The 16,084-nt window shown below is 38.1% G+C and overlaps 1 protein-coding gene across 1 annotated transcript; it reads left to right on the top strand.

Moving 5' to 3' along the window:
• Positions 1-657: 657 nt before the first annotated feature.
• On the top strand, positions 658-13,724 carry pld2 (phospholipase D2). The gene is made up of 23 exons (XM_053332020.1): positions 658-793; positions 923-1,050; positions 2,877-3,019; positions 3,163-3,256; positions 3,698-3,763; positions 3,861-3,919; positions 4,026-4,271; positions 4,369-4,512; positions 4,614-4,697; positions 4,793-4,871; positions 4,968-5,078; positions 5,262-5,471; positions 5,611-5,767; positions 5,874-5,992; positions 6,509-6,622; positions 9,327-9,431; positions 9,753-9,841; positions 10,058-10,171; positions 10,726-10,772; positions 11,051-11,185; positions 11,720-11,873; positions 12,191-12,308; positions 12,436-13,724. The coding sequence occupies exons 1-23, from the start codon at positions 658-660 to the stop codon at positions 12,658-12,660; spliced, it is 2,877 nt and encodes a 958-aa protein (XP_053187995.1). The 3' UTR covers positions 12,661-13,724.
• Positions 13,725-16,084: the final 2,360 nt, after the last annotated feature.

The raw sequence follows: 16,084 nt of genomic DNA, 5'->3' as shown, positions 1-16,084 counted from the left end.
AACATAGAAAACAATAGTTCAAAGGCGAGGGCCTCTGGTTGAGGGAAGTAAGTCTGGGACAGAATCATTTGTCTGATAAGGCAGAATTTTTTTTACTACTGCTCAAATTCCTAGTAGCAGTATTGCCTTTTACTTGATCAAATCACTACTTGGGGTACATAGTTCACTGTTCGAGATAATCAAATATTTCTAATGAGCAGTCCAATTTGTTTCCAGGGTTAAATACACTAAAAAGGTAAACATATACTTTGTAAAGAAAGGGTCTTAAGAGATTAGAAATTGAAAGCTGCTAATAGCTCTCTGAACTGTAGCAACACTGACATACACAAAGGCACTCTCAGCATTGGCAATAATCATTTATTATCTATTATTAGACATTATAGATTTGAACCCATTTCAAAAGACAATATAAGATGAATTCCTTAAATAGGTATAAATCATACTTTGATACAAAAGCAGATATTTTACCCAATTAGTGCATATCAGGCCTTAAGCTTTTAGTCTTAGGAGTTACAGTGTTATAAGTTATCACATCAAGTGTGTGACTTTAAGAAGTGAGAAGTTGCACAAACTCAGAACAATAAATGTAAATTTCTCTTTTCTTTTTTCACTTTTGGTCTTTGCATCAGAGCTGCTGCTGCTTGCAACAACAGTGCGATGGCCAGTCCAGTGGAGGAGGTGATCGAGCCAGTGGTTCAGAACACAACAGCACAAAACCTGGGCAGAAGACGTTTTTCTCATGATCACCGTAATCTGAGTCCAGATGAGATAGATAACCTCATGTCCAGCAGCGGTAAGAGAAACATGATCTTTTATTAGATATGTTAATCATATGTTAAGAAGATATGAGCTGCTTGTTTAACAACTCTATGTGCTGCATCAGAACAAATTTCAGTGGAATATTCTAATCTTCCAAAAACAGATGGCCGTCCGTTCCTTGTGGTGCATCATCTTCCGGAGATAAAGGACGAGGGTATACCATACCTAATGCCTGGTATCCCCATCACATGTAGAGTGGACAACACAGAGAAATACACTACTCGCTCAAAGGTACATCTATTTATTTTTCATTATGTTTTAAAAAATGTTTATGTGTTTTCTTTTGGTAGGTGCAGTAAGGAGTAAGTATTTATAGGATTGTCTTAGATTTTGGATATTGTAATATTGTGATATGACATAAGTGTTTTAATTTCCTAGTTTTAAAGGCTCCATTACAGTAAATTCATGTCATTTTCTAAACTTACCAGACTGTTGTGTTGTTTTTATTCATGGTAAATGGTAAATGGACTGTACTTATATAGCGCCTTTCTAGTCTTTGCGACTAGTTCTAGTCTCAAAGCGCTCTACATCACAACTCATTCACACACATTCATACACTGATGGCAGGAGCTACCACGCAGGGCGCCAACCTGCTCATCAGGGGAATCTAACCATTCATTCACATTCACACCCCGTTGGCACAGCAACGGGAGCAATTTTGGGTTAAGTGTCTTGCCCAAGGACACATCGGCATGTGGACTGGAGGAGCCGGGAATCGAACCACCAATCTTCCAATTGGAGGACGACCGCTCTACCTCCTGCCCACAGCCGCCCTTCATCTAATCATTATATCCACATTACTGCTGATTTATTTATCAAAGATCTCATGTTTTAAGAAAACACCAATAGTCATCCCTACAATTTATTATATTTGGTTAAAAAAAATATATATTTGGTAAAAAAAAAAATTGTGATTGATTTAGTCTGTGTCGCCCAGCCTTATGTCTGTTAGTTTTTAACTCTTTTGTTGAACTAACGAGCAGGCTGTGAATACTATAAACAGTCAGCTGTCCCATGATTGTGTGGTTGTAGACATGCTGTCTGTCTGTGGGTTTAGGGTTAGGGTTAGTTTTGTTTTGAGCAAGCAGCTGTTGCATTAGCCTACTGTTGTTCAGATATAGAGATATGCTGGAAATGACATGGTGAGTTGTTTTGTGTGTGCTGAGTATACTTTCAAGTGTGCAATGTTTGGGTAGAACAGGTGAGAGCAGTGTTGAGAGAGTTTGTAGAAGTGGTTGTTACTGGACTGTCTTTACTGCCTGACTCTCTGGAGGAGCATCATTTAACTAAAACATTTTAGTTATCAGGAGCCCAGTTTATAACTGCCAGTAACATATTTACTGCTACTGTCTTTACTCCTACACAGATTTATGTCAAACAGCATGAGTTTTTTTACATTGTTATACACGTCAGTACAGTGCCACAGAGGGACAACATGTTGCAAGATGCCTTTTAAAAATGTATAATTATTAGTAACAGCTGAGTTAAACCTGGGTGACTCAGTCAACTTGCTTGTTCTCTCTTTGTCTTCCTATCCACGTTCTCTGGTTTTACACCCACAGTCCAAATACATGCATGTCAGCAAAAACTAGCCAATTTGAAGGAAAAATGAACATAGTGCTACACAGACTGTTTGGAGTACATGCCCATTATATGTGGGCGCATTCATTCTTGGTTCAACTTTGATCTACAGTATTAACCATAGTTGTGCACACATGATGTTTTATAGTGCAATAGATGATAATGACTGACTATAGTTTTTTTTCTGAACCTTTCTTCTTACTCTATTGGATGTTAAGGTAAAGTTCTGCTTACTGGTTTGTAAGGAGCATTTCCCATACCATAAAAGAAGGAGGCAAAAATGTTCATTTAAAAGAAAAGAAAGTTCATTTAAATATGTGAGTCTTTGCCACTAATGAAACACAAACTTGTGCCACAACTTGGATAACTAATTTAAAAATGAATGAATGCTAGTGTGACATTTGGTCTTCAGTAGTTGATTTTCCTCATTTTATACTATTATGTTTATATGCATCATTTCAATAATGTCCTTCCAGGTTCGTGTGGGTACCTTGTACACAGTGTGGCTAACACACGGCCAGTTCCACTGGACGGTGAAGAGGAAGTACAAGCACTTCCAGGAGCTGCATCGAGACCTTTACAAGCATAAGATGATGCTTCATTTGCTGCCTCTGGCAAGGTCAGTGTGAAAGTCTGTTTATCTTAATCATGCAAATCAAGCTCTCGCTCTAAGAGCGATCTGAGTGATGTCTTTTTAAAAAAACATTCATAGCCAGATTTCTGAAGCACTAAGCATTTTGAATATTCAAATTTCTCCCAAAGATTTACAAAGGACAGGCAGCAGCTGAGAGCCATGTCAGAGGAAATGCCCAGCCTACATGGGAATGAACGGACCAGAAGGACCTCCAGCAAAATGGTATCAAATAAACAGGATAGCACATATAAAGTACACAGTACTGTACATACTTTGCAATCCCCACAAACAATATGTCCTTGATGGCAAACAATGTTATAAATATTCTAAATTACATTCACTTACTAGATTGTTGTGGCAAGATTTTCAAATGAAATGTATGTAATGAAGAAGACTGGGGCTCTCTATTAACTGCAGTGCATATAAAAAAATAGAAAAGAGTTAAGGGCTTTGTGTTTGCTGTTTGTCTTTTCTTGTCTGATTCTTTGTATTTATTGATTTTGTTACATTCTTATCATCTAAAATGTTCTACCACTGTCATGAGGAAATTTTGAGTGTCTAGTTTAGAGTGTTCTGGTGACTCACTTACATAAGACTTTGTCACTCTCTGACAGTGTTGTGTTTCAAGTTGCATTTCACAATTTTATCACTTTTCTATTGCAGAAATATCTTGAGGAGTACCTGAATGGTCTGCTGGAGAACGCCTTCTGTAGAAATGATCACAGCATGGTAATAGCTTTTAAACATAGACAGACACAGCACAGATACACAGTGAATACCATGTGGCATGATGGAATTCTCTCTTGTCTGTTTTTTTAATTTTCAGCTAGAGTTCCTCTCAGTAGGCGCTCTCTCCTTTATCACTGATCTTGGACCCAAAGGCTTGTAAGCAAAATACACTCTTTATGTGTGAGTGATAAACAAAAAAAGTGGGGAAATAACTAAGTGTATGACAGAGATTTATTTTGAAATGTGTTTCAACTTTTCTCAGGGAGGGGCCCATCTTCAAGAGGTCAGGGGGTCACCGGATCCAAGGCTTGAATTGCATTGGACATCATCAGTTCTGTTTCCGCTGGTCACGCCGCTGGCTGGTGGTCAAAGACTCTTTCCTGATGTATATGAACCGAGACCATGGCAACATCAACTTTGTCTTGCTGTTTGACCCAGAGTTCAAAGTGAAAGTGGGGCGTGCCTATACAGACACCAAATACGGAGTCTGCTTTGAGAACTTCACTCGGTAAGTCAGCTGTGTGTTTGCCCATGTATGTTCTGTATGTACATTATGCCTGGGGTTATGTTGGGATACATGTTTGGCCTGTTTTTTTTTTGTTTAGGAGTCTGGTCATCAAATGCAGCAGCTATAGACAAGCACATTGGTGGAGTCATGAAATCAACAGGCTGGCTGAAACCTCTGACTTTGTCAAAGTGCAACGCTTCGAGGGGTTTGCTAAGCCACGGGAGAACACGTTAACTAAATGGTCAGTTCTTGTGTAGTCTGTCTGAGAATTGCAGCTGCTGTCATTGTTTAGTGTCTGACTTAATCTACTAAACATTTGTGGTTTATTGATGTTGTTTGAAGGTACGTGAATGGAAGTGGCTACTTTGCAGACCTGGCTGATGCTCTTGAACAAGCCAAGGAGGAAATCTTCATCACAGACTGGTGGTAAGTGTCAGCAAGATCTGAATTTTCTGATGAAGAACATTTAGTTCACCAACTAAAATATGAATGTAATTGTACCACAAAAATCTTCCTCTCAGGCTCAGCCCTGAAGTTTTCATGAAGAGACCAGCAACTGAGAATCACTGGCGCCTGGATGAGATACTCAAACGCAAAGCAGTAGGGATTCCCTCTGTCTTATTCCTCTCGATTTAAACTCCCAAATGATATTCAAATTTCAAATTGCATCACTTCTCTTTGAACCATTTTCTGCAGGAACAAGGAGTGAAAGTGTGTGTTCTGCTGTACAAAGAAGTGGAGCTCGCACTCGGCATCAATAGCGAGCACAGCAAGAAGACTCTTATGAACATGCACCCAAACATCAAGGTCTGTCACCTCTCAGCATAATTTGATGTACAGACAACAGCTATACAATTAGAATTGTTACCAGAATCGTTTCTTTTTCTTTTTCTTTTTTCTTTTCTTTTTCTTTTTCTTTTTCTTTTTCTTTTTCTTTTTCTTTTTCTTTTTCTTTTTCTTTTTTAAGTCAATTTGTTTGATGTTCAACAGGTAATGAGACATCCTGACCATGTGTCTTCTGTGGTGTTCCTGTGGGCTCACCATGAAAAGATGGTGGCCATTGACCAAACAGTGGCCTTTGTGGGGGGGATTGACCTCGCCTTTGGGAGGTGGGATGACAGCCAATACCGGCTAACTGACCTTGGTTTGACAAAGGCAGCCAACAGTGAAACACAGGAAGAGCCAGATGGAGATACAGGAGTAAGAATGTGTTGACGCTATCTTTTATTCTTGTTGATTGGCACTGATAAGAATGAATATGTTCACAGTTGTTCATGAACCAGCATGGTTTCAGTATTTACACTACCTGCAGAAACAAAGCAATGTCTGTGTTAACTAGGAGAATGGTGTGGCTGATGGTCCAAAGCCATCTGAGCCAGATAAGGAAACAGAGCAAAACCCAGAAAATCTGACTGGCAACACCAAACTGTGGCTTGGCAAAGACTACAGCAACTTTATCAGGAAAGACTGGGTCCAACTTGACAGACCATTTGAAGGTACACTATCTGAATCTCCTTTTAGTATCACAGACACACACATGCACAAACACATCATGATTCTTTAAACAGGGCTCTGGAAGGATTGCTTTTTATATATTTTCAGATAACATCGACCGTACTCAAGTTCCTCGCATGCCGTGGCGCGATCTGTCTGCAGCTATTCATGGCATAGCTGCCAGAGATGTAGCCCGCCACTTCATCCAGCGCTGGAACTTTACCAAGGTCAGATTCAAAGGAAAGTCGTGCCGTTTTAAAGGCACCTGGGTCTGAATGTTGCAGCTGTGGCCAAAATATCTATAGGTTATCATAATATTGTAAACATCCTTGTTAGTTTAGAGATTGGGACATGAGTGCTCTGCAGGAAACAGCTTTACAAATAAGTCAACAGATACACAAGCTTCAGATGACTATATATCCGTAACTAACCAAAATAGTTATTTGGAGGTCTAAATTACATAAAAACAAAAGTTGATTAATTCATCATGTACTGTATAGCTAAAAAATGTGAGACTGATTTTGCCATGGCTCTATTGGCTATATGGTTGTTGTCTACAGTCTCTCTACAAAGAATAGTACAGTGTCTTGCTAATCTATAGGTTTATTGGCCACAACATCAATGAGACTGATAGTAAGTTGTAAAATAAATATGTATAAAGAGTGCTTCTGGAGGAAATGTTTATATGTCTAACAGGAAGGTGACATTTTTAGCTTTCATGCATTTTTTTTTCTCTTCTCTAGATCTTCAAAAACAAGTACAAAGACAATTTCTACCCTTACCTTCTCCCCAAGTCCCACTGCACCTCTGACTCACTCTCATTCACTGTGCCAGGGTGCACTAAAGCCAAAGTGCAGGTAAGTGACTATGTTGGTGTGTGTGCAGCATCAGTGGAACAGCTAGTGTGGGATTTAAAGAGGAAAGCAGCTCTTCCACATACAAAACTGTGCATGTGAACTTACAGCTAGTTAATGAATAATTTGCATGCTATGTAATCTAAGGTTTTACAAAGTTTCATTTTTAAAATGTTAAAACAATATACTACAGTAAAAACAAAGAAAGGTCTGAGTGTAGCAGTGCAAAAGGACTACTTTGGAAATGTTACAGTGCCTCTTTATATTTTCACATACATTTTATGTACAACACTGCCAGGTTCAATTGTCCTTGGAGTAGAGTGGCCTTCACACATCCGTACTTAACAAAGACTGTTCCGGCACTACATTAGCATTACAGATAAATCTGGCTTTTCTCTATTCACCATGGGTGTCAGCTCTGACTGCTGGAGAACAGTGACCGCTTATAAACATGCTCAGCAGATACTGAAGGGAGCACCAGAGACGGGCTTCACACTAGAGCCAGACACAAACCTTTTCTATGTTCTGGCTTTGAAATCAACCTTTGTTCAGTTACACATCATGTCAACACAGACATGAGTGTTTGTAATGTTCTGTGTACATATGGGAAATGGACATTTGTGACACACAAGCCATAAGATCCACATGGATCTTTAAAGAGGCCCTTTAAAGAGATGTAATTTGAAGAACAGAAGTTAAAAAGACATAATCACAGGGAGTACAGTAGATTCCTATAGTCTTCATTTATAAGAGCCCATGCTACTGGTCACTTCCATATTCATTCAGAGATGTCACCTTAATTACTGTAATCACTATAAACAAACAAGTCCATTGCCAAGAAGACTGAAAGCCCCAACTGGCTTCTACCCTGCATTTTCCACCGTGTGATACCAAGTCACAGCCAGCAGGAAATCAGATAGATGTTTTAAAGTACAAAAGATTCTCTGTCCTAGCTTTTAAAATGTAGCTCAAGTGTTGAGAGTTTTTTTTTAACATACTGTAGGCAGATGGTAAAACAAGAGTAAAGCCTGTGGAACAAAATCACCTCCAGCATGTTTATCCTGTTAAGTAAAGCCAGGGAAAACAAATGCACTAAGAGCGATGCCAAGGACAGGAAGGGAGAACAAGTGGAAGCGTTATATTTGCAACAGGCTTCATGGGAAATGTGGTCTACATGATGAGAAACACATGATCATTAAGATACTTTAAATACAGAGTAAGAAACTCTCTTTCTGTCCTTGTTTCCTGTCTGTTTGTCCAATTAATGCAAAAAATTAAACACACACACACACACACACACACACACACACACACACACACACACACACACACACACACACACACACACACACACACACACACACACAACAACAACAACAACATTACATATATCACCATTAAACATAAAAAAACAATTATTGGTCATATATCAGCTAAATTGTAGGTTAAAAAAAACGTTCTTCAGTCTGCTAATGTTAAGTTTGAATTGTAGATTGTATATTTGGGAGTTGCTGTTGTTGTTGTGTGTGAGATAAACCTATATAAATGAGTAGAATAGTGTATATCACATATAAGAAACATTTTTGGCATGCATGGTCCCCACATACTTACCAGCAGTGTTTCCCCACTCAACATGCTTCAGTTCAGGAAGTTTTTAGGCAATGAGTGTTGGATAACAATAGCTTTTGCTGTGTGTATTCATTACTCTATGTGGGCAATGGCATGTAACCTTAACCTTTGGTCTCCATTATGCTGCAGCTTTCCTATCAGGTATTGTTGCTCTCTCATTCAAGTGTGAGGGACACTGCCTCAGCTGTCACATATTGTGCTAGAGCTGCAACAGGTTTGTGCATCAGTGGCAAGGAAATACTCAGAGAGAGGGGCACACTGCAAGTTCCATGTAGAGATGCAATAATCCAGCCCACAATTAAAAAAAAATGCATGGAGTAGTTTTTCTGCATCTTTTTGAGACAGGTGTGCCTGATTTTTGCAATGGTACATAGGTGAAAAAAGGTGCTCATTGAAATGTGTTTTATATCGGACTTAAAGGACTTATCCTTATGATAGCTACCAGATTCCTAGTGCTGGTGCTGGAGTCCAGATTAATGCCATCCAGAGTACCTATAACGTTACACAATGTGTTTCTGAGTTGCTTTCATCTGACTTCATTGACAAATATTATTGGCATCATTTGCATAATAATTAAAGTTTATGTAGCGTTTCCTAATAATACTTCATAAAGGAAGTATATATACAAGGTATTGGTATTGGTCCAAGCACAGAACCTTGTAGAAACTCATGTCATCATTAACATGTACAGACTGAAATTGATCTAATAAACACGACTTAAATAGTTAATATAGTTCCTTTAATGTCAATTCAATGTTCAACTCTCTGTAATAAGATGTGATAGTCAGTGGTGTGAAATGCAGCACTAAAATCTAACAAGTGCCGAGAGAAGAAAAATAGGCTACTGTACAATCCCAAAACTAAGCATCCTTAGAAAATCTAATTAAGCTCATTTTTAATATAACCCTTAGATGTCTACAGTAGAGTCATTCTGTTAATATTGTCTGTAAAACAAAGACAACATGTTTAATTTGGCAAAAAACTGCATATTTCAGTTGATAGTATGGAGAAAATACTAAAAAAAACACTGCTGTGTATCCAGTGAAGGTTTTCAAGTTTTTACATGTCATTTTCTCAGGTGTTACGCTCTGCCGATCGTTGGTCAACTGGAACCTGTGAGAACTCGATCCTCAATGCCTACGTCCACACCATCGAGAACAGCGAGCACTACATCTACATTGAGGTATTGCAGGAATGTCCTAGCTATTTACAGACAAATATATACCTTAATTATATGTAAATTGCATCTTAACATTTTAAATGGAGAAATTGTCAAAATGATATAACCTGTCACTGTAACCTCAAATAATTTTAGTAGTATCACCTAAGAATGGGTACATATTACACATACACATTTAACACATTCATTTCACGTGCCACAGAAAGACTTTGAAGCCAATGTGAGCTTATTCATGAGGTTTCATCAGTCCTTTCTTGCCAGCTACCTGCCTATTTTAGCTCTCCTCTCATACTGAGTCACCATCTGCTTTTTCTGTGCCCTTAGAACCAGTTCTTCATCAGCTGTGCCGATGGGAAGACTGTCCATAATGGGATTGGTGATGCTATTGTGAACAGAATCCTGCGTGCACACAGGTCTGGTCTACTGTAACAACTCCAAAAAATTAACAACTTAATTTGAAGTTACAAAGCCACATTTTCATTAAAAATCTGTGCAAAGTACAACACAAAAGAGTACACTTCAGCATTTTCCTTGATAAAAGTCCCATTTTCCATACAGTATCATTGACAAGACTTGTCAATGGTACACTTGTTGACAATGTATATACTGTACATTGTGTCTTATTGCAGGGAGCAGAAGAAGTACAGAGTGTTTGTGGTGATTCCTCTGCTTCCCGGATTTGAGGGAGACATCAGTGCAGGAGGTGGAAATGCCATCCAAGCTATTCTGCACTTCACTTACAGGTGAGAGCCCTCACCCCCCTCCCTAACATTCTGTACTCAGCCCACTAACTTTGAACAAATATAGGAAAACACAATCTCTTTCCCATTCTCTTTCACAATCTGGCTCAAAGACATGTTTTCTATCAGTTGCTAAAATTATGTGGATCTCAGGGGTCATGTCTTTGAGACCTTCTTATTATGTTTGTTCAGTACTGTACATGCAGGCAATATAATAATAGAACTAATTATAGTAATACTGATATATTTTTTAAATACATTTTTAATGTAGTATTATTATTATTATTATTATTATTATTATTTGGCAACCAGAAGAACTATTTTGCTTTTTGTGTTACTATTACAACAGAGGTTTATCAAATTAAAGAATTAAGTAAATGATAATGCATCATGCTGTTGTTATTGCCTAAAGACAGTGTTGCAGTATTACTGAGGTATGACTTGCATTTGTTTATCAGCCTATTGTGAGTGCTATATCAGAACACCTAAGATATCTTTGTTACTATTGCTCTATGTTGTGCTTACTTCCTAATTTTTGTTCATTTTGAATGTTGTAGGACTATATGCAGAGGGGAGAATTCCATCCTAACAAGACTTGCTGAAGGTGAGTTTTCTGTCACTCATCTGCTTTTGTTTCAACTCAATAATCAACCTTTTCTTTCTAACATGTATCTCTTTCTTTCTTCTTGTGTTGCTCCTTTAAACTGAAGCTACTGGTACTAGGTATCTACCCGGTCTGTCTCTTTTTTTCCTCCTTCACTTGTTCGTCCTCTTTTGACATCCGTTTTAAGCATCAGTGTGTCTAAGTGAGTTTCTCAAAAGATCTTCACTGACTCTGTATATTGTCCCTGGTGAATAATGTGACTCTGGTCTGCCTCCCAGTTGAAGAGAAGTGGACGGAGTACATCACAATTTGCGGCCTGAGAACACATTCCCAGCTCGCCGAGTCAATCGTCACAGAGCTCATATATGTTCACAGCAAGACCCTCATTGCCGATGACCGCTGCTACATCATTGGTGAGTCACAACCAACGCAAAGTCATTTGTAGACAGAGCATCACTTTGACTTCCAGTTGTCATGGCAAAAGAGCTAATCAGTCATCTCCATCCACTGAAATCCAAATGTGTGATTTAAGTGATGGCTTCTGTGGAAATGATTTGTATATGTGGTCTACACTTTCCACTTTACTTATACATTGTAGCCTAAAAGCATGTTTTTTCTATGTTAAACCAGGTTAAAATGGTGACACTTCAGATCAAAAGTGTTTTGTTGGCAAAGATAGAAACCTATGATTTGTTATCTTTTAATTTCACTTTGTTTTGCACTTACATAAACTGTGTTTGTGAGTCTAGTGTAAGTCTCATAAAATAATACAGTAGATGATATGCCTATTTTGGTAAAGCTCATAATGCAACATTTAATCATTAAAAAATCCATTTCTGAACCATAAATGTACAACTAACTCAGAAACCTGACAAGCTGCACTCATTCTGAAGAATATTTTCCAAAGGACAGATCGTAAATGTCTGTACTCCTTACTTCTGTTGCAGGATCAGCCAACATCAATGACCGTAGCATGCTGGGAAACAGGGACAGTGAGTTGGCAGTGTTTGTGGAAGATGAAGAGAGGGTCCCATCCATCATGGGAGGAGAGGAGTACCAGGCTGGACCCCTCACACTCGCTCTGCGCAAAGAGTGTTTCAGGTCAGAACAAAAATGTGTAGCTCCTAACATTCTGTATGGTTACTACCATCCCATCGTCTGTCATCACTATCACAATTTAGCTGAATCTTCTATGTTTTGGGAAACAACAGCTACCAAATACGATGTACAGTATGTATTTTCTGGTTTATAAGCAAATGGTTAAACATTGTACTTATTTATCTTATGAAAACCCTTCACAGTTTAATTCTTCCTCAGGAATTGTTTAACCCTATTATTACAGTCTACTCTAAATAAGTATATTGACAGAACCTGGCTATTTGAATGCATCATGCTCACTAAACTCTTCTTTTTTTCAGTGTTCTTGTTGGAGCTGCTTCAGACTCCAGTATCAACATTGATGATCCAATCAGCGATGAGTTTTTCTTCTTGGCCTGGAATTCAGCTGCCAAACTGAATGCCACCATTTATGACAAGGTATACTTAAGCCAAAGATGGTGTGTCACAGATTATGCATAACATATGATTTCCACCTTTCTATTCTTTACCATTGCAACGCCTCCGTTTTCTTATCTCGCCTCTTTTCTGTGCTGCTGTGATACAGGTCTTCCGATGCCTGCCCTGCGACGAAGTTCACAACATGCGTGAGCTGAAGGAATATTCCAGCAAAGAGTGCCTCTATGATTCAGACCCAGAGCAGGCCAAAGAAGAGCTGAAGGCTGTCAGAGGGCTACTGGTTCACTTCCCCATGAAGTTCTTGTGTGAGGAGAACCTGCTGCCTCCACTGGGTACTAAAGAGGGCATGGCTCCAGTGGGGCTGTGGACATAACCGCAACTCATCCCAGATTAGACCACTATGTAACAGCTAAAGAGCTGCCGTACCACAAGCTCCCCCATGTAGTTTCATCCTAAGCTAATGTTCAGCACAGAAGACTAAAATAACCACAGCTTTGGCAGTTCAGTTGCAAGGACCACCTTAACACAATTGATTTGTCAACCATTTATGTTTTTATATTGCCTATTTGGCTGACAATGGGCAAGCTGGAATAGAACCACTAAAAAGTAAATCTTACGATAAGTGATCATTTGTAAGAACAGTAGATTAACCTTTTGTGTGCCAGTTTGTTCACAATATCAATAGCTGCTTTGTAACTTGTACAATGCCATTTGAACTACAAGGCTGACGGTGGTACAAAACACACATAATTGAATGTATGGGTAAGGAGAGGTTTGCAAGGTTGTATTGGAAATCAAGCATCTCACATGATCTGGGAACATAGTGTACATTTATTGGTGCAAGGCTTTTGGGTGGGTGGGTGGGTGGCTCTGTTTCTCTCTTTCTCTCGCTCTACCTCTCACACTCTCCTTCTCTCCCTCTGAGGCTTCACCTCTCACTGCAGTGCCAGCAAATCTGTCAGAACATTTGTGGTTGTTATGGTGACGGATATAAAGAGATGACTGGATTGTAGCTGAAATAAAGACTGGATAGGGTAGAAAGGGGAGAGTACTGATAAGAGGGATAACTTACTAAATTCGGATGTTGGACCGGAAAATAGAAGGTAATGCGTTGAAAGGAGATTGGTGATTTCCGCTGAAGCAAAGACATTTTAATATTTCTACATAAACAATCAGGTGCGAAAACTGAGAGGAAAGGAGGACAAGATAATTAAAGGAATGCGAGGTTGATTTACTGTTAATTGTTGCTTTTTTAAAAAGTCACCATGACAACCAAGTGAATTATTATTTCACTATGTTATCAGTAGTCCAGAACAGAACATTCCTTGTTCATGAAAACGGCGTGATGCAGAGACACAGTTTGTTTGACCAATGCAGTTTTCAGCTATTCCCATGCAGGCTCTACTGTCCTGTGTCCTGGTGCCATAGATGTCTTGCATGTCTAACCTATCATCATTTACATGCACTACGCATTTGTTGAAGTGAATTAGGTTTAGCATAACAATGTTTTTAGTGTTTTTACTCATAGTCCAATTCCAGTGTTTAGAGCATTATCAAGTCCTATTTTTAATCTTAAGATTTTTAACTTTTGTTTGATATACAGTCATATCAGTTAGTCTCTCACAAACCTGTTCATTCCTTTTAGTGACTATTCTTGAGCAATCTGGAAAAGTTTCACACTGGATGAATACAGCATCCGTGGTGAATGTAGACAAGAAAATAACCTTTTTTTTCTAAATATTGACAGATTTGGAGAGGTGATGTAATAATTAAGTAGAATGTAGATGCTGCCTTCCTAATGTAGACAACAAGGGTTCAGGTTGTTTTTATACAATGATAAATCTGTGATATATGTCCTTAGTTGTAAGACATAAGTGACAGAAAAGGAGTTTGACCAAGGTGAGTTAGAAAGAGCATTTCTATGCATTTTTAACTGAAGAAACTTGAGATTGAGTACTTAGGTAAAGCAATGTCACTGAGAGAATTTGTATGTGTTACATGAAGGTTCCTCCCAAGGCAAACAGCCTGCCCAAGTTTAATCAGTGCTTCTGTAAATCTATATCAACGTATAAAAAGATTTATCTTTTATATCCTTTGCCTTTTGGTGGTGTTCCCTTTGAATTATTCAATATGTGACAGAAGAAAAATGTCTGTCCCATGTATTTTAAGGAGACCTGAATGTTAATGGATGACACTGAGTGATTGATTGATGCAAGTGAGTCGAAAAAGAGCACAATTGTTGAGACTAGGACAGAACCACTGATATTGTACGAGCTGCTTTATGAGCATTCGAGACATACCCGCAAGTCCTACCTGCTACGGGGTGGCTTCAGTGCAAACTTGCCTGTGAATGTGACAGATGACAAGTGTCCCACGTGAACACCGAGCCAGTAAAACCATCTGTGTTTAGAAATGGTGCATTTCTGTCTTTAGAACTGTTCACACTTTCCTTTGAAAGAAAAATGTCACTACAAACCCCTGCACACTAGAAGCTGGATATTCAGTAGCCTTTCTTGTACAGCACAGAAAGGTTTCCTTGAGTAGTATTCTTTGTTTTAAGATTCCTGGAAAAATGTTTTGATATACTGAGAACTGACCTTAAACCAAGTGTACACTAAATATCTTTTCAAAACCCTGTCTAAGGAGAGCAGCTCACATCTCATGACTGTCTAATGACTGCCTTTTAAAAACCTTGTTGATAGGGAGCACACAGGCAATTTATGATAATCATACTGTTTCTATCATGAATTTTGTTTTTTATTGTTTTTATTGGACTAATAGCCAGAACTAACAATACATTTTTATGAATACATTACATTACATCATAGGAACTTGTGTTTTTAACTCAGCCTTATTATCCCTATCAATCATAATGTGTAGACCTTTGTGTATGAAGGTATGCAGTTTGAGGTTATAATCTTAACCTTATAGTTACTGATGTATAGGTTACTAATACTCAGGGGTAGATAGACAATACATTCTTACTGATAGTACAGTTATGCATAACTTGTACTTTATGGCGTGTAGCACTTCTTGTTTCTTCAATAAACTTGTTTTTTCTACAAACGTTCAATGTGAATATTTATTTCAGCCAAAATAATTATTAATATCACAAATTTGCTATGTTTTTTATATAAGAATATTCTTTTCAACAAGCTGTGTATTGATACATGTAAATACATAAACAATTTAATATCTGAATATAAAAGTGATACTCTTTATGTTATGACATGTCTGCTATTTGTCTAATACTCTATAGAGATAAAATACCATTCATGATGCTCCTAAAATGTAGACAAAAGCCTACTACTGTCTACATATGTGTTCATCAAAAATCCGAAACATCAGAAACATACAGGTTGAAACTACTGACAGACATTTAGAGACAAGTCCTAACACTTAGCAAGAGAAAACACGAGAGGGAAAAATTTCAAATGTTGTGATATTGTACTAAGTTATTATGTTTATAGTCTCTGCAGTCCATTAGTATCACTAATCCTGTGGAACTATTTGCAGTTTTGCTATCTATACATTATTGGATCAAGTGATATGTTTTTAAAGAGAATATGAGAGACTGTGGACATAGAGACTGTACATGTTTTGTAGAAAATTGGTGCTGTTTAACACAAAAGAAAAAGAAATAATGTTCAATGTTGATGTGAAAGCTCATATATTAAATGAATCACCAATGCAGTCCTCAAATTATTGCCATTATAGCCTCAGTTCTTATGACATACCAGATTGTTCTCTGAACTCTTAGTGAACAGCTTTGGAAGTGAATCATGCATTATTCACAA

Source organism: Scomber japonicus, chromosome 13 (assembly GCF_027409825.1).
Source record: "Scomber japonicus isolate fScoJap1 chromosome 13, fScoJap1.pri, whole genome shotgun sequence".
Lineage (NCBI taxonomy): Eukaryota > Metazoa > Chordata > Actinopteri > Scombriformes > Scombridae > Scomber > Scomber japonicus.
This window is presented reverse-complemented; position numbering and strand designations above follow the sequence as displayed.

Coding starts and splice junctions, on each gene's coding strand:
- pld2 (XM_053332020.1), top strand. CDS start 658: ATGGCCAGTCCAGTGGAGGAGGTGATCGAGCCAGTGGTTCAGAACACA. Junction 3,257..3,697: donor GAAGGACCTCCAGCAAAATG/GTATCAAATAAA, acceptor TTTCTATTGCAG/AAATATCTTGAGGAGTACCT. Junction 6,623..9,326: donor GCACTAAAGCCAAAGTGCAG/GTAAGTGACTAT, acceptor TCATTTTCTCAG/GTGTTACGCTCTGCCGATCG.